The 23038-nt window shown below is 47.8% G+C and overlaps 1 protein-coding gene across 2 annotated transcripts in view; it reads left to right on the top strand.

Annotated features, from left to right (window-relative positions):
- The window catches only part of PolZ1 (DNA polymerase zeta catalytic subunit), a 187922-nt gene that overhangs the window by 121479 nt on the left and 43405 nt on the right, over nucleotides 1–23038 (top strand). For both annotated transcript variants that reach the window (XM_075695099.1, XM_075695098.1), the window contains 4 exons: nucleotides 1943–2126; nucleotides 2883–2995; nucleotides 4082–4223; nucleotides 15863–16107. In XM_075695099.1, coding sequence (XP_075551214.1) covers nucleotides 1943–2126; nucleotides 2883–2995; nucleotides 4082–4223; nucleotides 15863–16107 — 684 coding nt within the window. The remainder of the gene's footprint in view (nucleotides 1–1942; nucleotides 2127–2882; nucleotides 2996–4081; nucleotides 4224–15862; nucleotides 16108–23038) is intronic.

The raw sequence follows: 23038 nt of genomic DNA on the forward strand, positions 1-23038 counted from the left end.
TGACAAAAATGTAAAGCGACATGAAAAACTCGCGGTACAGCTTTCTGTTGCCCAATATGTGCTAAATAAAAGCGTTTTTCGAGCGTGAGAGATGCCCGCGAATACATGCAAAGTGCCTCGAGCAGCCAGTTGTGCGGCATCTTTAAGTGCACTTGCGGGCTTCTTTCATGCTTGAAAAAACACTTTTATGTAGCATGTATTGGGCAACAGAGAGTTTTTCATGTGGCTTTACAATTTTCTCATTGACACTTTTCATTGAATTATAATATTTGAGAAATTGATTAAGTAATTAGGACTATTTAGGTAATTAGGCAAAATGAAGAAATCTTATGAAAAATATGAAATATAAGATAATATGAAATAATAAGAAAAATATAAAATAATGAAACAGTATCTCTAAGCCACGGCAAACAGCATTACCTTTGTTCTGTCCAGCTACGTGGTATTTGCATATTTGTTAACTCTGGCTAAACTTAGCTGGGACACCCTGTATACGTAAACTGTCAAATCGAAAAATCCAATTTTGTTTCCAAACTCTACTTCACAAAAACTGCGTCTACCAGAGCACATAAATGACCTATGCAAGCAATCGTTTACGTAGCTGGCATTGGCTTTATCAAAATTACTGGTACTGGAACTTCAGAAGGCTTTATAATATGGAGAGTTCGCAATAACTTTCGCAAATCTGCTCTGAAATTCAGTTTTACTGCTCTGAAACACATCTTTGGCTGCTCCAAAAGCTGCTCCGAAATGGCGTGTGCTGTTAGCATCAATGCATTGGCAATTCAAGTTGCCTAAAGCGCATTGTGTCTCTAATGATCTGGTGTGCTGATCATCGTGGACATTGCACGTACTGGTGATCGTCTTGATCACCAGGACATCCAGTGTCGGACAATCTGGTGATTCCGAAGGTCATGTTCCACTGGGTCTTACTGTCTGCTTTGAGTCAGAGGTGCGGAGTGAGCACTGCTCTCCCCAGAAGATGTGCCAGTGGAGCGATGTGATGAGGCAGCTCCAATAAAGTTGCAGCACGCTCCCTTGGGCAGGGCTTAGAAACCGGATAGCGCGCGCCCGCATGAGAAGAAAAGAAAGACGATGCCAGGTCATGGCACACGAAGCCACGGCTCGCTGTTCTTTTCCAGTGTCGATTCAGGTCAGCTGTCTTTCTCCTTCGCTCCTGAGGCATAAGCCTCAGGAACGAAGCCGGCCACGCTGGTCGCCGCAGCCACCGCTCTGCTTGCCGCCTTTGTGCTTCTCCTGAATTATAAGGGTAGGGATGCGGGCACGGCTCTTTGGCTGCCATCATGCCCTCCTACAAAGTTATTCTGTGACAAAGTGCAATAAAACTGCATCAAGCTGCACTTTCTTTCATGCTGCTGAGCAAAATACCAATTGACCATATGGGAAGAAACATTCCTTGCCGTGGCGCTTGGCTTTTTTCTCGGGTGATATGCTGCAGAGTGGAGCCCGTACCTTAGAAATCTTATCCAGTAAGCCCTGGACTGCAGCTCTGGCCTGTTTATATTGTGAATATTTCCTATGTAACGTGCCAAAGCACCTAATAGGTAGGTATGTCCTCGGTTTGCGACCATAGCTGCAGCCACATGTTTGCTAAGGGGTAAGGGCAGCGGTAAAAAAAAATTTTAAAAATAAAATGAAAAATAAATAAAAGGAAAACATTGTGGAGGTCTGCACAACATTCATCAGCTGCACGTCACAATAGCAAACAGCTGATAATACTGCTTGACTTGTTTCACATTGACCTCTTTCACCCCATGGCATAGTGACCGTTGTAGTGCAATTCATTGTCTTGAGGGGAGAAGGACAGGTGTAGGTGGTGAAAAAGGTGAAGTTTCTAGGCACGGAACAGAGATTACAGGTGATCGGTGTGGCAAAGACAGTCGCTCGATGTAAGAGGGTGTTTGCGTTGTCTTCTGTGCAGATGGGACCCTGATGTCCTGCTGGGGTATGATGTGGAGAGGGCATCCTGGGGCTACCTGTTTGAACGGGCTGAGCAACTGGACCTGGACCTGTATGCACGGCTGTCGCGTGCGCCACCTCCGCCGGGCCGCAAAGATGTCTTAGGGCGCATCCTGCTCAGTGTCTGGCGGATCCTGCGCAAAGAGGTTTGTTGAGGACGATGCTCCACTGATCTTTGGGGGCTGTAAAGAGGCGATGGCCCTGCTTTTATAGAGAATTGCTCTGAAGGGCACTAGTTGCAATATTACTTGAGTGCAAAAGTGCAGCATAAACGATTGGCCAAAGCCTGTGCTTGTCTACTCTTCATCCTCTCTCTAACGCAGCGTCAGCAAACCAATGACACAAAAAAAAAAAACACACAGAAAACGACAACACAAGTACTGTATGTCTTCTCTGTGTCATCGATTGTTTGCATTGTGTTAGGGGATTGAGTCTGTACCAACTAGCTCAATTCAGCTTACTTCTAAGGCTTCGTCCTGTTGTTTGTATGGTCTTCTTTTTTTCCCTGGTTGAAATGGGCATTGCGATTTCTCAGGGTGCAAATGTTGGCAAGCTTAGCCAAGCGGCTGTCAAGTGAAATGCAATGTTGCACCACTTGTCAACCTGTGTGCTCCTTTCATGCCCCACTCTTGAACACTTTGCTTGACATGCTGAATAGATTAAACCTGGTGGAATTGTTGCATCACAATTGAGCAGCCTATTCATCCAAAGTTGAGAAGGAGCTAACGAGATAAAATGCTCGATAAGCCATTGCCTGGCAAGAAAAAATTACCTTTTTACTTTGAAAAGTGCACTGAAGGAGTGTTTTGTTTTGTAAAAGTTCACGTAACAGGAAATCTTGTAGCGTCATGTATTCTTCCACCACATTTTCACGATTGCTAGTGTTTGGCTGATGTGTGCAGGTCACACTGAACATCTACACCTTTGAGAATACCTACTACAATGTGATGCATCGGCGAGTGCCCCTCTACTCGTTTCGTCTGCTTTCGGAATGGTTCAGCAAGGACCTGTTCAGGTGAGCCCATTGCTGCCTGACAGTTCAGTTGATGAGAACCGTTCATGATGAGTGTGTTATGAGAACTGTGCAACACTTAGCAAAGCGCTCATCACACGCAGCTTTAGAGCTTTTGCAAGTTCTTTGCGGAATTGTTCAGCTGTCATTGACCGTCTTAAAATGAGTGTGAAATCAACCAACTTTTTTTAGGCATGCAGCATCTCCTTTCTCAGTGGTTGTAGGCTTTGGCTGATGTGTAAATCACTTGCACCATAGCTGCTGTTTGGTGCCGCAGTCATTTGCAACAGAGCTGTGAGCACAACAGTCGTTCTCAGCATTGCTGTTGGAAAGATGGCTCTTTGCTGTTTTTGATGTCAATCAGCAAAGTGTTGGCAAGCTGCCGCTATCGTTGTCGTCATGATATGGCTGCCACCACCGCCGCCGCTGTTGTCACACGCGGTTGAACGACATTGCATGGGATTGCTGGAGTTTTGCACACAATTGTGGTCATTGGACATGGTTAGATGAGCAAATGCTGTTGCAGTGTAACTGCGTTTAGAGCGTGCAGAATCGCTGAAATACAGTTTTTTTTCTACATGTTCTTGTGGGGATACAGCTGTTTCAAAAGGGGTATCTGAAAGCCTGTGAGTGGCTCAAGGGTCGTTAATTGTAGAAATTTTAAGAACTGCTTTTCTGTGATACTGGGGTGGCTTGCCTACTCGTCTTGCTAGTATTACTAGTTCCATGCTGCTCTTCAGCAGCGTGGAAGCAGGCAGCCATAGAGTTTCCAACAAAAATACTGAGGCAACTCTCGCACTATTGTTTATGGAAGCTCTAAGCATGATGGCTCCGCCACCATGGCAATGATGAGTAATACAGTTAAACCACGATGTAAGGAAATCGGCGAAATTGGCAATTCACAATTCGGCAAATGGCAGCAATAGGTGCCATTTGCAGCTTCATAGGAAGAATGAGATTTACATTCTGCTAAAATTGCATAGTTATGCTAAAACGTATAAGCTTGCACGAGTCCTGTCAGTGATGAGTGCTTTTGTGGGCACGTCTGCTACTTGCTCTGATTCTCGCACTGCTCCGGGATGGTTGCAGGTGGCGGACTGTGGAGCACTATGCCTTGCGTGCCCGTGGCAACCTTGAGCTGCTCGATGAGCTGAATGTGTTTGGCAAGACGAGCCAGATGGCCCGCATCTTTGGCATCCAGTTCCTTGAGGTGCTCAGCCGTGGATCGCAGGTGGGCACCACTGTTGGATGTCCTTGGAATGGCAAGGGGCATCGGCAGGTTTTTGTGCTGGTGGACAACATTTTTAGCTATGATGGCAAAGCTACCAAACCAATGTGCATGTGGCACTGCTTCTGGAAGTGTTCCCATAATTTTGTTTCGCGTTTCCTAATGTGAGAAATGCAACATATAGTTATCGTGTTGTTCGCTTCACATATTGTTTCGGTTGTTTAAGAGGGCAGACACAGCTTTTGCATTGCAAGAAACGTAAAAAAAAAAATTCATTTATATAAAATCACATTTTCAGTTTCTGTAACTCTTTCTCTATGTGATTTCGAAATATCTTGACTGAAAAACCAAATAGAAGAGCTCTAAAAAAATTTGTTGCATCAGCCAAGGTGGCTAAAATTTTCGCAGAAGTCATGACAAAGTGGTGTTTTTCAACACCACCTGGAACGGCGCAATTGTGCGCTGTCATCTTGGTCTTCTCAGAAAGTGCATTTTTTTATGTTCCGGAGAATGTGCCATTTCAGCCATCTCCTCGACGCAGAAACAAGTGCACAAAAAGCCAATGATTGGAAGGGACACGAAAGAGAAAAATAATTTGGTCTACATCAGTAAATTACCTTTCTACGACACTAAATACACCACTCTTACCACAATAAGGCGCTTGGTAAGCCAGAAAAAGCGCAAGAGTGAAAGAGTGGTGAGGCCTCCTTGAAGTTTCCGCACCTGGTCGCTGTGACGTCATGGATTTTTATGGCACCCTCTAGGGCCTACTTACTTATACAGCGGTACAGATTGACTACATTGTGTTCTAAAGGAACCAAGTATTAAACATAGCAAGTTTTGGGAACCTTTACTCAGCCAGTGCGGCTCAAATGCGAAAACATACTTTGGAATCCCTGACATCACACTGACGTACCGGCGGCGGGGTTTCGGTGCGAAATTCAAATACTTATACTTCGACCTTCATTTTCTCATCTAATAATGAATCTATTATTTTGAAATGACTGCCTGCAGGGTTCTCAAACAATGCTTTATTAGTCTAAACTGATTTATTGTTTCACTTTAGTGTCCCTTGAAGGTCGTTTCGATTTCGAAGTCACCAATTGTCCGTGCCTGCAACGTGGCTCCAGTGCGCTTTGCCATTGACTCGGCACTTACTTCGTAGAAGCGTCGTCTGCTCTTTGCACCTCGCAAGCTTTCGACATCTCGACTGCTGTAATCTTCACGATTGTCAAAAGGGTTACCACGCGGACATCACAAAAGTGTGGCCTATCCTTTCGTTCATGAACGTCTAAGACCTGCGGGTAAGCATTCCAAGCATCGGCAACGTGGACTTCACTACCAAGCGCATTGCGCATGCAGTCATTGCACCCGCGGCTAAGCATTCTGTACATCGGCACCTACGACTCTGCGATCAAGCACATTGTGTGCGGACTCCTTGGACCCGGACCACGCACATTGTGCGCATAATCTTTGGACTCGTGGCTGAGCGTTTCGCACGGCGGCACTAGTTCATTAACTCACTTGCTCGTTTTTCACAGCGGGGTGAGAAAAAAGGCGCATGCTCCTGGACAAGTGAGTGGCAGGGAGGAACTGAAGAGAGGAGGAGGAGAGGCTGTCGCTGACTCATTTTTCGCGTGTTTTACTGGCCGCCCGACTGTGACCGGGTTATCGTGGACATTGCGGCAGGTGAGAATCCATAGTGGATTATTGCCCACAATGTATACAAAGCAGACACAAGTGAGCATTCTGTTCAACGCTTCGGAATTGGCACCAACAGACTAAGGAGAGCAAGAAGTGGTCGTATTCGCTCTCTACAGCTGCCATGAAGAGGCTTCAGGAAGGTGAGGGAAGGCAAGTTTTAGTGGTTGGAAATGTGCCATGTGGCAACCTCTCTCGCGCTTCGGATGGATGGATGGCTGCTATGAGCGTCCCCTTTGGAACAGGGAAGTGGCTCGCACCACCAAGCTCTTGCTATTATACTGCCTAATGTCCTACCTAGGTTAAAAAAAAAAAAGAAACGAAAAAGCACTATGAACTCCCCCAAGCAAATTTTATGACCCCCTGTTGCGAACTTTGCTTTTGTATGTCTTTTGTTGTTTTTATCGTTTCCCTACTTCCACTAGTCTTCCAATTGCCTCTTACTAATCTCCATTGCGGACATGTTTACTTTTCCACTGCTCTCGTTGAACCCAAGGGCTTCAAGGGGGCTAGTGGTGCCTAAATCGACTGCTGGGTAGACGTCTTCACATTCTAATAAAACATGCCCCACATTTTCCCTAGCTTTACTGCAGCAAGCACATGCTTCTTCTTCCTTCTTATATCTCGCTTTATAGTTGTGTGTTCTAAGGCATCCCGATCACGCTTCGAAAAGTAATGAGCTTCCCTTTGAGTTATCATAAATTGTTTCTTTCCTGATTTCATTTTTTCCTCTTAAGTAGTTACTCATGGCAGGTTTGTTTTCCATTGCCGCCACCCATGAGATTATTTCGGCCTCTGACTTTCCACTTGATGTTCTTTGTTGCTGTGTTTCCCACCCTAGAGGCCGCATACTTGCTGGTAAGCTTCTTAGTTCTCTTCCTCCACTGTGAATCAATGTTCTTCCTGTACACATACTTCAACACTCTCCCAACCCATTTACTTTCTTCCATATTCCTCCGTCGTTCTTCATACTCAATTTTATTGTGAGCTTCCCTCACTTCAAAACTAGTCCAGCCCATATCACCCTGGACAGCTTCATTTGTAGTCTTCCCGTGAGCGCCGAATGAGAGGCGTCCCACTGACCTTTGGTTCCCATCGAGTCCTGATTGCACCCCTGATGTAAAGCAAACAACCGCATTTCCAAAAGTTAGTCCTGGAACCGTTACACCTTTCCACATACCTCAGAGGACCTCGTACCTATTGTATCCCCATAGCGCTCTGTGTTTCATTATGGCTGCATTTCTGTTCCCCTTCACAGTTATTGTTTTTTCTTGTGTTTCCATATATCTATTGCCTTCGTTTATCCATATACCAAGGTATTTATATTCTGTTACCTGAGGTATTTCCTGTTCCTGTATTCCCACTGCCCGTTCACTTCTTCCTGGACATGCCATGCCATCGAGCGGCGCTGCCAAGAAGTCCACGTGTGGCATCCAAGATAAGAATTGTGGTGCATCAGTGGCTGTGAATGCCGAGAAATGTTCCCTCACTTTGTGCACACATAGTGGCACCTACTCAGTGACCCAAATTGTTTAGAGGTTCATTGTAGAGCGCCACATGCCCAGTGCATTTGTGGCACAGCCTGCTACAGTGGAACCCCGTTCATACGTTTTTCACCGGACCGGTGAAAAAAAACGTAACAGCCGGGAAAACGCAACAGTGAGGAAAGCTCCGAAAATGAATGAAAAAAAGTGCAGCTTCAACTATAGACAATTTATTTCCACAGAGTGCGCTTAGGACCTAAAAGAAAGTCCAGAATTGTGGCTTGCCGTTTCTTTCGCTCGCTAGAAATCACCACACGTTTCTCAATAGCCTGGAATGCCGCATTGCTGTCAGCGTCGCTGTGAGGTGCGACGTACCTGCGGAGGAGGTCCAGAGCTGCGACGGCTTTTCCAAAGCTATGATTTGGCAACTCCCCGGCATCATGCGGCTCGTGCATCGCAGTCTGCGACTTCACTCGCGACCGAGATCCCAACGATCTCGGCGATGCTCTGACACTCTGACGTCACGACGACAACGTCCACGGCGACGTAGTTGTCGTATGTGACCGCCATTTTGGCTTTTGGCGAGTTTTGGCCGGGCTTGGTTATGGAGCTGGCTGCAAGAAGCCGCACGCCAATTCGATGGCGGCCTCTCGAACTGGTGTGCGGCTTCTTACAGCCAGTTCCATAGCCAAGCCCGGCCAAAACTCGTCAAAAGCCAAAATGGCAGTTGGAGCGCGTTGCCTACTTTAGCCCAGGCGGGTTCGGGGGGCTAAGTTGCGACGTATCATGCGGGAACGTTTTCACAGCTACGACGTAACAGCGGGGTTCCTTATACATTGGATCCTATGGAAGCTATGCCGGGACTGGATGAAAACGACGTAGCAGCCGGGAAAACGCAGCAGTGAGGAACGTAACAGCGGGGTTCTACTGTAATGTGTTGGGTTGCTGTCCTTGAGGTATCCATGGAATGCAAGTTTGATTCTAGTGAATATCTGAGAAAATCCTTACTGTGAAGCAACACTTTCCCAGTGGCACATGCCCAGTGACCCAAGTTGGCATGTATGAGGTTCATTAGAGACCGGTGCAGACAGAGTGGCCAAATACCGAGTGCTTCAAGTCAGTGTCAAAGAGTTTCTATGAACACCCGTACCTACCTACTCCCGCATCTACAGTGACCCATGTTGGCAGGAAAGGTTTGTTAGAGAGCGGCACATATGCACACATTGCTACACACTCAGTGCCCCAAGTTGGTCCGGCGGTTGGTTTTGAACACTGGGCCTCTTTGAGTAACAGTACTTGACATTCCCGGATTGCTTGGGACTGCTGTGCCGCATCCAATTTTCCTCGGACAGCTTCGAAAGCTCCGCCCACCAGTCTGAGAGCTGCCAGAATCGTGCTTGTTTATCGCACACTGGAAGTCTCAAACTGTCAGCGGACTCTCAGAGCTGTCAGCAGATTTTTGCTCGGACCAGCACAAGTAGCTAGCAGAGGACGGCTGTCTGAAAAGGATGCACATGGTGTTCGCCGTCACATTGTGAAAGATGCCGTCTCCTTCTGCATACTTTCTGCATTCCGCACGGCATTTACCGTATTTACTTGCATAATGATCGCACCCCTGAATTTTGTCGTCAAAATTCGATTTTTTCCCTTTCCCGTGTAATGATCGCACCCCGAACTTGCCGCAGCGATATGTCGTGTGCCGAGTCTAGCTAATGATGATCGCGCTTACCATCTGTTGAATGCTGTCGAATGCTACACGAACAACTCTTCAAGACATACCAAGCGGTCTGCATGCACTGAACATTCTTAAGCAGATGCCCCATTTTGTTCCTTTCATCACTTTCCGCACTTCCATGAAAAAGAAAGCTACAATCAAACTTGCCTTGGCTTCATTATTTGTAGGCGTTATAATGGTTGTGGTCAACAACAACAAAAAAGGCGCTTTTCGATTCTTCTCGTCTGCACTCGTGGGAACGATAGTAGTGGCAATGATGATAGCCACGTTTACACTGATACATTAGAAGTGTACCCTATTCATACGCCGACGCTTGTAACACAGCTAAGATATTCGCCCACCCATAGCGGAAGCGTGCCGTATTAAGATAGTAGTGAAGACAAATGCTGCAGTTTCCGCAGCGTGCCCGATGTCGGTTTCTGTCACTGGCATTTAAGCGCACCCATCTCTGTTTCTGTCCCCTCAAAGTGCTCATGGCTATGTTATTGCAAACTTGCCGGTAGTAACGATATTATTCATTACTGATCTGGAAGAAACTGTTTCAATGCGCGTAATGTACTCATGAGAAGAAATAAAATTGTGTTCGGCGCATTCGGCTTGCTCCACCGGCCGCCATTCTTGTTTTGGTGTCCCGCACTGTTACAGTGGCAGCTTCCATTTGTTGACCTGTTGTCATCCCGCAGCAAACGCTTTTCTGAAGAAACGTTTTCTTTTTGCAGGAAATTTAACCAGCGTAATGATCTCACCCCTGAATTTGCTTCAATTTTTTTTTTTTAAATGCGATCATTATGCGAGTAAACACGGTAGCTGTAGCATCTGTTACATCAGTGCTTTGCGTGCCATCATGCGAGCTTTTCTTGATCCACGTAATTGTTGCAGCTTTAAGTCTTCGTGTTCTTTAGGAGACAAATACAGTGGAACCCCGATTATATGACTTTCTCAGGACCGCGAAAAAGCGTTGTAAAATGCGGGCGTCGTAGAATCCCTACATAAATTATGCCTATAAAAATACTATTTATTTCATGCGACGGATTTACGAGAAACTTCAGTGTAAACTACTAACATACTCTGCAGGGCTTGGAAAACCAAATTAAAAAAATGTAAATGCGATAAGAATTAATGCCGCAGTACAGGTACCAATCATGCTTTATTCAAACGAACCATTACCGCCCACTGCCGCGATTCCCGCCAGCCAGCGCAGACTTGAAAAAAAGTCGGCAAGTTTCTTTTGGACTTTGTACCGGGAACCAAGAGCTTTCGTTCGAGCTGGGCAACGTCCAAAAGGAGGTCCTCTGCGGCGTCGCCTCAACAGATAAAGTTCTGGAGGCCGTCTGTGTGCTGGAGCACCTCGGCGAATGTGGTAGGCACAGGCACGGCATCTGTGGTGTCGTCGTTGTCCTCGTCTGATGTCGCAGTGGTGTCGGCACTAAGCAAAGCCTCCTCGATGGCGTCATCCAGCGACACCTCGCCACAGATCGCAACATTGTTGTTGGCCGCCACATACTCGGCAAAGGTCGTGGTGAGGTTTAAACCCTTGAAATCGTCGTCGGCGAAGCCTGCATGCCTCGCGCGGCATAGAGGTTGTTGCGTCCCCAGCAGAGGAGGCAGTCTCTCGCTTAAAGCCACAGTGCTTGAACGAGTTAGCGATTGTCCTTCGCGACACTGCGTTCCATGAACTGGCAATAATATGTATGACGTTGAGCACACTGATCTTTTTTTTCCCACTCGCTGTGCTCCATAGCCGCCAGCCGACGCTGCACGAACCGTTTCCGGTACCCTTGCTTGACGCACTTAATGATGCCAACATCCAGCCGCTGCGGCCGGCTTGTGCAGTTGGGTGGAAAAAAAAAAAAACCTTTATGTCCCTCAGGCTGGACGTATCGGGTGGGTGGCACGGTGCGTTGCCCACGAAAAGCAATATTTTCCATGCCTTAGCATACATTTTGTTATTCAGCTGCTGCAAAAAATTGCTGAAGAGCAAAGACGTCGTCCACGCCTTGTTGTTGAAATTGTAGCTGCATGGCAGCATCTTCAAGTTCTTAAAGCACCGTAGCTTTGCAAACAATGAGCACGGGCAGCCTCTCGGAACCGTCCTTGTTAGCACAGAATAGTGCCGTCACACGCTCTTTACTACGCTTGTCACCATGACAGCTATAACCCTTGTACGCAAGGGTTTGCTCTGGCTGCATATAGTAAAAAATACCGCTTTCATCCGCGTTGAAAACGTCGCAGGGCTTGTGTGCAGCAATCATCTCCGGCAGCGACTCCATCCACTCATTCACTGTCGAAACGTCCACGGAAGTGCTTTCTCCGCAGCAGTGGCTGTACACAATCCTGTTTCGTTTTTTAAAGCAATCCAGCCACCCGTTCGATGCCTGAAAGTCGTCGATGCCCAGACGTAATGCCACAAGGTCCGCCTTTTCTTTTAAAATGGCGCCATCAATGTTCATCGCAGAGCTCCGTGCTTGATGCAGCGATTTGACGAGAACTTTTTCTAACTTCTCATGTTGTCCTTCTTTTGCTGCTTCCGCTTGAGCCCGAACTTGTTGGCATTCTGCAATATCACCGCTTTGTTTGCCAAAATCGTCTTAAGCGAAGATTCGGGTATCTTAAGGTCCTGAGCAATGCTGGTATTCATGGCTCCATGCCGCTTTTCCGCTTCCTTGATAATATCCTGCTTATTGCCGAGTAACAGAACTGTCTGTTTTCGGGACATCGTGCATCGCGTTGCTCCACACAACTCAAAACCTCCGCTGAACGCTGGTCGCTAGGATTGCGACAAAAAAAAACACATGCGATAAACCTAGGCTTCTCCGCGCTACCTTGTCGGCGATCCGCTGCTGGGAAACTGGAAGGAGAGAAACGCTTCCCCAATGTGACGAGAGGTGACGCCACCGAGAAGAGAGGGAGGAAGTGATTGCCAAGGAGAAAAAGCGCTATTTCGACACAGGGAGCGTCGCGGGCATCTGCTAGTGGGGGAGAGAGAAACAAACAATGAGACGAGGCAGGGAAGAAAGCTGCGCCGGAGCGAACCAGTCGAGCGGTGTTAAGCGCTCTGTATATGGAGAGACGGAGCAAGGAAAGAGACCTGTGGCACTTTTCTTTCGTCCGCCGTTCCATCCCGCGCTTCACGAGAGTCATCATATAACACGAGTCAGGCGTAAAGTTGCATCGTATAACCGGTGTTTTTAATGCATTGCGTCTATGAGGACTTCGCTGGGACTGCGCTAATCCATCATAAAACCCGGGTCATCACAAAACTGGGAGACGTATAACTGGGGTTCCACTGTACAGCGATCAGGCGCACAAGCTTGATTTTCTTGATGCATTTCACTAAATCTGTCATGCTCATCGCTATATGTGCAATAAGCTGGTGGATTTCCTTTTTCAGGGGAGTGAAACTTGTGTGTGTGAGAAAGTATATCGTATCGCATGTGGCTGTTCCATGCTGGTAGCTGGGGTGGCATACAATTGGAGCTTAGCCGATTGTACCTGGTATTGCCAAGTTCGAGCATTTGCTTTTTGATGTGCAGGACTAGTAGACAGTGTAGACGCATTGTGTCCTAGACACCCATCAAGCATTTCGTAAATGGTCTCATGAGTCTTAAGGATATAGGCGGGCGCTCTCTTTGTGAACATTGACGTGGCACAATCACGACTTTGCTTCGTTCGTGTAGGGAATTCCGCTTAAATTCTACAGGCAGTGACCTTGCGTAATTTCAGTGTTTAAGTGGCGCGAAGAGCGAGAGTGCAATGTAAACTGAGTTTTGCAAACACATTCTAAGCACTGAAGCTGCGATCCCGCAGTGCAAGCTTTATGGTTGTGTCGATGACATGGCCTATGAGGCTGCACCATCTACGAATGCTGATGCATTAAAAGGGTGTACGAATATCGAACATTACCGAAACAAATTGAATAGTGAATGTACGAATAATTCGGTTTGCAAATCGTATATTGGATATATTCAAGGTGCAGGTGCACCCATGCAGTGCCACGTGTTGTGCGTGTGCTGGGGAGTCCCTCGTGTGTACTGCCACCCAAATAGAGCGCCAAGTGTGCTGCGGACTTCATCGCTGCGAGTGTTCCCCGACGTCAACTTGAGGCGGGAATTGTAAACACAGTGCTCAAACATCGCAATGCGCACAACGCTGCTGTGTTGGCCAGGTATGCCTCTGTCAGTACGAGGTCCATCCGGGTCAACAGGACCGATTCAAATGATAACGTAACGTGGACAGAGGGAACGGCAACAAAAGCTGTGCGTATTTCATTAAGTCGATTGATTCGATTAGCTGCCGATATCCATGCGGATCGTGTGGGATACACGACGACGAAATTTATGCCGCTTCAACAGCCATCAATCTAATCTGCACACCTGACCTTGGGAGGACAGATTACATGATGAGCCTCATGCATAAACATACTAGCCGCAAGCATTCCGCGATGGCCTGTGGCGAATTTTTGTCACGGCCATACTGCCTTGGCCGTTAGGCCTAATCGGTGTCATTAGGCGTTGCTGACTGAAGTTAAAGTTTGGTGCCAGATTGACGCATATCTATTCGCAGCAGCTGCATGACACTCTGAAAGCTGACAAACCGCTTCACAAAGAAAAGCGAATGCACAGTATGGCAACAAAGTTGTTCACGGTTGCTTTCTTTAATGACACATGTGCAATGCGGCGGCTTGTTCTCGATGCCGTTCATAGAGGCACATCTTGTATTCTTTAGAGCACAGCTTTTAAGCGCCCTTTCCTTTATTGAGTTTCGGCATGCCTCGTCGTCAGCATCTGCTTAATTGAGCGAATGAGCAGAGCAAACGGTGAACGAGTGAATGCAAAGCGCAGATGGAAAGCGAAAAGAGCGCGAAGAGAAAAGTGTAGGAGGAGGGAGGCTACAGGGAAAGCATGAGTTGGAAAGTGGAGAAGAAGGGTATGGCGAAAGTGTGAGAAGAAAAGTGTGGAACTGCTCTGCGGCGACGATGGCTGTGAGGGGGCGCCAGAGTAGTGCTCGTCGTCTTTTCACCAATGGCATGCGGCAAGTGTATCCAACGATACTATACAGTAGAACCTCGTTCATACTTTTTGGAAAAAACTGCGAGGAAAAACGTACTAACTGGGGAAAGCGTATGATGCGAACTAACTAAAAAAATTTGACAGACTCAACTATTGATATCTACGTAAAACGAAGTGTTGCACGGATCGTTGCAGCACAAGACGCCGACGTGTGTCAAGCTGGTGGTGTTCTGGTGGCACAAGATGGGTTTTGTTATTTTCCTAGTGCGGGGTGCTTTAAGAGGGCTACGGGAAACCAAACCGAAATCGAGCTGGTGGGCGAAGTTGGATGCCGCTGAAGTGAAATGAGACGCCCACATTGTGGCACCTGCAGCATGGAACGGCGGCGCATTTGAATTATCACCTACTAAAAGCATGCGGTACGCTACCAATGGCCCTACGCACCATGCGCTTTAAAACAGACAGGTGAAAATGCTTATCGCAATAGGTTTGACGGCGATAGCTGTGAATAGCTGTGTGGCGGAGATTTACTGGCACCGGAATAAGAAATTGTGCGTGCGGTCATCTTTATGTGACATGGGTGGCTATACACTATTCTTGATCACATGCGCCTGGCGCCTTTTCTTGTTGACAAGGGATCTAGTGGCTGAGAAACGTATACGATCATAGTCTGCGGCAGGGGACGGCGGCGTATTGTGGTTATCGCCTATTAAAGGCGCGCTATGCTTCCGATGGCACCGTGCGCTGTGAAACAGATAAACGAAGATGCCTGTTGCAATAGGGTTCGCGGTGATAGCTGTGAATACCGCGTGCAACGACCTCAAGGAAGATCTGCTGCTACCGAAATGAGAAACTGAGTGCGTGCCGGCATTTTTACGCGGAACGGGTGGGCGAGTATTGCGGTGAAGATGTCGCAGCAAATAGCTTTGAGCTTTTCTTGATTGCGTGCGCCTGGCAAATTTTCTTGTTTATATGGGATCTAGAGGCTGGAAAATGTATCATGCAATTGCAGTTTAGCGATGTACTGAACATTGGTGCCGAAACATTGTGTTTTCCAGGATTGTTTTGACCGATAAAAAATTACTGTAACCCTTTTGCGTCATTTTTTGTGTTCTTGATTGTGAACGTTGGTTCCGGAAAATGTACGTAAGGGGTACATGCCTGGTCCAAGTGTGGGCGACGCTATCAGTCGTTGGGGCGGAGTGCATGTGAAAGCATGGCCGGTTTCGCTTAATTCGTTCCTCCGATGTGAAGATATCGTCGACATACGTGGCATGAAACCGTATCATTCGTCGCTGACTGCCAAATTTATTATAATGAATTGTTTTCTCAGTCAAATTTGCTTTTTTCGATTGGCTGATAATTCGGAAAATTCTGCGGCCCCTTTCCATGTAAGAAAAACTGATTGGCGACTGTACTTATTTGCATAAAAAGTTGAATTTCAATACGAAATATTGATATAACGAAGCAAATTTACGATTTTACCGAGTTCACGATATCAACATTTAACTCTACTCAATATTCGCATAACCATAAATAATTGTGTTTCAGGGCCCATTTAGTATTTTGCACATTTCAATTAAACGGAACAGTTACCGAATTTATGCTACACTATCCCTGCCCTCATTTTCTGTCAGCATCATGTGATTATGTGTTCCGTTTCACATTGGCCTCGCTGTGATGCTGACAGAGCTGGTGGGCGTAATGTTTCAGTTTCGGGTGGAGTCTATGCTCCTGCGGCTGGCACGCAGCCACCGAATGGTGGCACTGAGCGCATCTACGGCCCAGCGTGCCCGGCAGCGGGCGCCCGAGTTCATCCCCCTGGTGCTGGAGCCCCGGGCGCAGCTCTACACGGACCCCGTCGTGGTGCTGGACTTCCAGTCCCTCTACCCGTCGGTCATCATTGCCCACAACTACTGCTACTCCACCTGCCTGGGACGCGTCGAAAGCCTCGGCAGGTGGGTATTTGGGTGCTGTCGCAGTTGCCTCTGCCTGGCTGGTGGGAATCATGGTGTCACACACACCGACGTGCTGCAAATGCAAACAAGTGTACACACTGATGCATATGCATTACCCACACACACTAACACATGCACACTGACACACGCATGAGCACACGGCAAACAAATTATTGAAAAGTGCTACTGTGCACACAATAGGTGTTAAAACCCCCTTGTTGCATTGGTGATGGCTTGTTACTGCTTGTTGATACAACTGGTCACTCACATTGCTTTGTTTCTAGAGTAACCTGATGTGCGGCTCAAAGCCAGGTGTGGATGCTGCTTCTGCTGCTGATGCACTTAAATCTCGATATAGCAAACTAGGTAAAATCGGTAATTTGTTTCGTTATATTGAAATTTCGTTGCACTGAAATTCGACCTTTTACAAAAATACCATATTTACTCCAATCTAACGCAAATCTTTTTTTCCGGTAAAACAGGTCCAAAAATTGCAGGCGCATTAGAATCGAGTACGACCCTAAATCCGTGTTACCATATCGCCATCAGCATTTGAATGGTCGCCTCGTACACGCTTCTAGTCTAGCTGCTGTAGCTTCCTCCATGTGCATACCTCCATGTTGTACGTCTAACCAGGTGCTGGTGTAACCTAGTCTACCACCTGTCTTCTCGTTTCCTGTGTTTATTCAGTCAGCATGGAAGCGCCGACTGCGAAGACACGTTGAGTCCACCATGATGCCACATTTAAAAGGAAAGTTATCATGTGCAACTAGTTAGCATGGCCGCGGAGGACACAAACTGCACCCTCATAACGGACGAAAATCAGCCAACGCGTCTAGGCAACAGCGTTAGCCCAGATACCTGCCCCGGCCTAACGTACGTTAGAGGAGCAAAACAGGTCGAATGAGAAAACTTGCTGGAAAACCTAGGCAGCGATCATTACGTACTGAAGATAACTATAGAAGCCGAGAACATCAAGAGGAAGATTGGCACAGCCCACATAACGGGCTCGGACGCCTTTCGGAAGAACAGTAAACACATGAAGGGGGAGATTACTTCAATAGAAGAATGGTGCCAACAGCTACAGCAACTACAAAAACAATACACGCAATAAATAGACAGAACGGAACACTGAAAGTGGACCCGCGGCTACTCATGCTATGGGAGGCGAGACGCGGGCTCACCAAGAGATGGAAAAAATAGAGGCTAAATAAGAAGCTAAAGAAGAAGATTGCTGAAGTCACCCAGAAGGCAGAGGAATATGCAGCGCAATTGGCAAGACAAGGCTGGCAGCAGTTTAGCATCTCACTAAACGGCACGCTCAGCACAGTCAAAATGTAGCGAATACTCAAGGCACTCATGGACCCAACCAAAACCAAATCTGCGAGCAACAGGGCACTTCAAAAGCCCATCCACCAATATGAGGGACAAGACGGGCAATTACAGTAGAACCCTGCTGTTACGTTCCTCACTGCTGCGTTTTCCCGGCTGCTGCGTCGTTTTCATCCGGTCCCGGCATAGCTTCCATAGGATCCAATGTATAAGGAACCCCGCTGTTACGTAGTAGTTGTGAAAACGTTCCCGCATGATGCGTCGGAACCCGAACCCGCCTGGGCTAAAATAGGCAACGCGCTCCAACCGCCATTTTGGCTTTTGACGAGTTTTGACCGGGCTTGGCCGGGCTTGGCTATGGAACTGGCTGCAAGAAGCTGCACGCCAGTTCGAGAAGCCGCCACTAGGTGGCCATTCGTGAAAAATGCTCTCATTATCATCACTGTGATTACGGTCGCCGCATGGTTTGTTGGACGGGTCGACCCACGGAGGAAGGAAACTCAGGAGAGGCCCCGACGTCGGAAGTTGGCGTTGCTCATGGCGTTGCTCCGCCTATCGGGCCAGCTCTCCTCTCTTGTTTACATTTTCGCGAAACCACGCCGCGCTGCGCGCAACCGGGCTGCTCGGACGCGCGCGCTGCGCAGCAATACTAAACAATCGTTAGCACGTTAGCATGATTACGCCAAAGAGGGCAAAATTTCCCGCGGATATTCCTTCGTCTATTGCCATTGCCGTGGCGCGGTGACGAGGAGGAGCACGATCCGCATGATGCCGGGGAGTTGCCAAATCCTAGATTTGGAGAAGCCGTCGCGGCTCTGGACCTCCTCCGCAGGTACGCTGCACCTCACAGCGACGCTGACAGCAATGCGGCCTTCCAGGCTATTGAGAAACGTGTGGTGATTTCTAGCGAGCGAAAGAAACGGCAAGCCACCATTCTAGACTTTTTAAAGTTCTAAGCGCACTCTGTGGTAATAAATTGTCTATAGTTGAAGCTGCACTTTTTTCATTCATTTTCGGAGCTTTCCTCACTGTTGAGTTTTCCCGGCTGTTAAGTTTTTTTTCCTTGGTCCGGTGAAAAACGTATGAATGGGGTTCCACTGTATTAGAGAAAGTCCGGATCAAATGTTATGGCCAGGACAAGCCGCAAGAGTACGAAGGGGACTACCAGGGAACAGAGAACTCGGAACTCGACAAGCCAATTACAAGAGAAGAGGTGTATGCCGCCATCAGAGCAGTCACCAAAAACACGGCAGCAGGAGCTGATAAAAGTAAGAACTCCTTGATCCGCAACCTCAGCGATGAAGCGGTGGCCCAACTCACGGACTACCTCAACATGCAGTGAGAAGCGGGCACGGTACCAAAAGAATGGAAGCACGCGAAAGTGGTCATGATACCCAAACCCGGCGAGAAGCTACAGATAGACAACTTGCGGCCCATCTCGCTAACCTCGTGTCTCGGCAAGCTTTACGAAAGAGTGGTCACCAGAAGAATACAGCGACACCTAGAAGACAACGAACTGTACCCCCACAGCATGTTTGGCTTTGGACGAACCTGTCAATACAGGATGTCTTGCTACAAATAAAGGAAGAGATCCTTAGCAAGATTCCCAAAGCAGGCAAAAACATCGTCATGGCCCTAGACCTCAAAAGGGCTTTTGACAATGTCAGCCACGGAGCCATCATGGAAGGGCTAAACAAGACCAACTGCGGCAAGAGAGTCCACGATTGCGTGCGGGCATTCTTGTCAAAGCGCACGGCGACAGTATGACTCGTGGAGACCTGCGGTGTGATACCTTTGACACGCCTAACAAGGGTACCCCGCAGGGCTCGGTCATTTTGCCAATTCTCTTTAACATCACGATGATCGGGCTAGCTCAGAAACTGACTGAGATCGAGGGCATCTAGCACGCCATGTATGCGGATGACATCACGGTCTGGGTAAATCAGGGATCATTGGGCCAAAAAGAAGAAAAGCTTCAGAAGGCGGCAACATGCGTTGAACAATTTGTCAAGGAGAGAGGCCTCGCGTGCTTAACCGAGAAATCAAATTCTGAGGATTGGAAGGAACACAACCAAGGAAAAGATAGAAGTGTATCTGGAAGGTCAAGTCATACCAGAGAAGGACATAATACGCATCCTCGGCATGTGGATCCAGAGCAGCAAACGGTGCGGACACACGCTAGGCCTGCTCAAGCAATCGACGGAGGAAGTCAGCAGGATGATCACGAGAGTGTCGCAAAGACCGAGCGGCATGAAGGAGGGGTACACGATCAAGCTAGTCAGGAGCCTGGTGGTCAGCAGGGTCACTTACTCACTCCCGTACCACAACATGACGCAACAAGAGAGAGAACAAGCCGAGACTCTCATCAGGAAAGCATACAAGACGGCGTTGCTTCTGCCCAGAAACACGTCGAACGACAGGCTACTTAAGCTAGGTATCCACAACACATTTGAAGAGCTCAAGGAGGCACAACTGGGTGCGCAGCTGCACAGGCTCCAGCAGTTAACCACCGGCAGGGCGCTCCTTAAAAGATTAGGCTATAAAAACAGAAGCAACGAAGGATAGGATGGCTAACATACCAGACTCTTTTCACCAGACACTGAAAGCTAGCCCCCTACCGAGGAATATGGACCCGAATCTGCATGTGGCCAGAAGAAGGCGTGAGCAGAATACGTAGAAAAACACCTGGCCACTAAAAACAATCTGGTATACACGGATGCAGCCCTATACGCCACGTGCACCGCCTATAGAGGTGCCACTGAAAGCCACCTAGCGGACGCTTGCAACAGTACACGCGGGAGCAGTAGCAGACGACGACCCTTTGCAGCAAGGATTGCTGAAGTTCGCGGCTGCGATTTTTCCTTTGTTCGGGTGCCAGGCTGCTGCTTCTGCTGTGACAGCTGTAGGGAAGATGCTGACCTCTGTGCGAGCGGGTATGAACACGATGTTACCGGTGTTTGGGACAACATGGCCCACATACGTGCAAGGTGTGTCCCGCAGACAAATGCCATGAACCCCATTTACATGACGTGGAGCTCATGTTCACTAGCCGATAAATTTTGTTGAGTGATGCGATCTCTCGATGGTTTTTTTTTATTCTACCCTTGCCGCAATGCTGCTTCTGTACCTGAATAATAAGCACCCGTCGTCAGTGCAGACTTATATCAAACAAATCCGCACGGTGCAATCTCTGCATATGCCGTTGTGGTTTTTCTGCTGATGAATACATGTGACATCGCCGAATAAGTGCAGTCGAAGTCGCCTCAAGAAGAGTAATTGCCAATTTATTGATGGAAACGCGTACACTAGCCAACGAAGTCACCAAACACGCAGGTTAATAAAAGCGCGTGTTAGTGCTGTACCGCCGATGCAATTCTGCTGCATACGCCGATGAACTACCGTTCCCGCTGCAGTTTGTGCAATTTTAAATTCCCCAGTGGAGCTGCTTGGAAACGTACAAAGCTAAAGACTGACTAACTTTTCAGTACTTTCTTTATATTGCTAGAGAGAGGTGCCACATGATATATTTAAAGGCAGAGCAGCGCCATTCAAAGTAGATGAGCTCTGGCGGCAAGGCCCGGTTTAGTCGTCTGCAGCGTAAGTATAAGAAAGAATTCAGTTGAGTACAAAGCACACATGCAAGAAGGGACTACATGGTGAAACAAACAAATCACTCGGCGTGTTAAGTTTGCTCAGGCAGCATCGAGGTGTGATGACGTCCCAAACGGGACGCGAACTTTTCAGCAAGAAATGGAACAAAAATACCATATGCAGCAGCCATTAGCAATTCTCGCCCTGAACTACCTATTTTCTAAACAGATTTCCAAAAACGCGAAAATATCTAAGATGCCCTCGTGCGAAAAGAGTAAAGCTGTTAAAGAAGCACTTCCTTGTTATCATTCCGATAAGACACAGCGTGATTTATACCCTTTACAAACAAGGCAGGGTGAAAACTTCGCAGCTCAAAAGTATCGACTAGAGTTATGCATGGAGCAACTAGCAACAGTTAAACATGTGCAATGCCACGCATAAAATAGACGTAAAAACATGAAGTGCGCGACAGCTGGTACGAGGATTTACTGCGCCACATGAAACCAACCATTTTAGTTCTTGCAAACTTCAGTATCTTTAACATACAATGCAATGCGCTCGTGCAGTCGTGCTGCCTAGCTAGCGCAACGCGGTAAAGAAGCGGAAAACAATATAAGCGGCGAACAGCATTCCGAACTTTAGCGAAATGCCTTTAAACCTCATGCTGCACTGCAGACGAACTTCGTTGCTTACGCGTCTAACTATGATCGAGGGGGAAAAAACACCGACGAGACAAAGGAAAGGATGAGAAGAAATTTCCCTTCGAAGCGACGATCCATTTTTGCTACCGTTGCTCCCGCTGATGAGGCTTTGCCGGGAATGATTATAACCGTATCCTTGGCCCGTTTTCACCGGTATTTGAGCCCCCCACCCTGCAACAATTCTTCTTCGACGTTCCCTGAAGCTTTGGCCACCCCACACGTGCGAGTGGTGTTGCCTATCTTGCTCTGAAAACGTGAATAAGACAGAGAAGCACGATCAACGACACAACAAACTTCGGCGTGCGCCAGGCTCCTCTCCCGCGTGTTCTGCGCAAGGCCGCCACCAGTGGCGCGTCCGTCGGCGTGCACGGTGCCTATACCCGTGGGACCACAACACCAAAAAACACAGAGTATCGGCAGTGACCGTGGATCACATGGGAGAGCTTATAAGCAGCGCAACCCTAAGGAGCTGCACGGTAACAGAGGGGGAAGAAGCAGCTGTGGCTCTAGCAGCGGCGGAGGGTTACCATAGAAACATATCCTTGATAATACTCACAGACTCCAAAGAAGCATGCAGAAATTACACGGCAGGTAGAATCAACAAAGGGGCGCTGCGAATCCTCCTCGAGGCAGGGCTTCCGAACGAAAAGATACTGCATACGATTTTCTGGGTGCCGGGTCACACCGGAATAGAGGGTAACCAGAGGGCCGACAGTCTAGCTCGCGAGCTCACATACCGAGTGGGATAGTCAATCGACCCGGATACCACTATGATGGTGGAACCAACATACGTGGAAATACTAAACCATCACCGAGGCAAAAGGATAATATATCTACCACCCCACCCATCTTTAACACAACACGAAGCAGTCGGTTGGCGAAGGCTGCAGGCAGGAACGTTCTCCAATCTACACATCCTACATAAAATGTTTCCCAGTCAATACAGGGATACATGCCCATGGTGTGGGGCCATTCCAACACTATATCACATCACATGGGAGTGCAGAAATAACCTCTTTCCACAAAAAAAAAAAAAAAAAAAAAAAAAGAAAAGAAGTGCGGAACAGTGGGAGGGCTTGCTCACCAGCGGCGTGCTCACAGTCCCAAAAGGATTGGTGCAACACGCTCTCAAAGTGGCCAGGCTCAGCGGTGCTCTGGAATAGGGGCGCCGACCACTCAAAACGACTGAGACTTCTGTAAAACATGAAGACCTCTGTTAGCCACTGAAAGCTGTAAATAGAGCATTAAAGTTTTTCCTTCCTTCCTTCCTTCCTATCATGTGCGTGGAGACCGACAGAAATCGGGCG

This window comes from Dermacentor variabilis, chromosome 6 (genome assembly GCF_050947875.1).
Source record: "Dermacentor variabilis isolate Ectoservices chromosome 6, ASM5094787v1, whole genome shotgun sequence".
Classification (NCBI taxonomy): Eukaryota; Metazoa; Arthropoda; class Arachnida; order Ixodida; family Ixodidae; genus Dermacentor; species Dermacentor variabilis.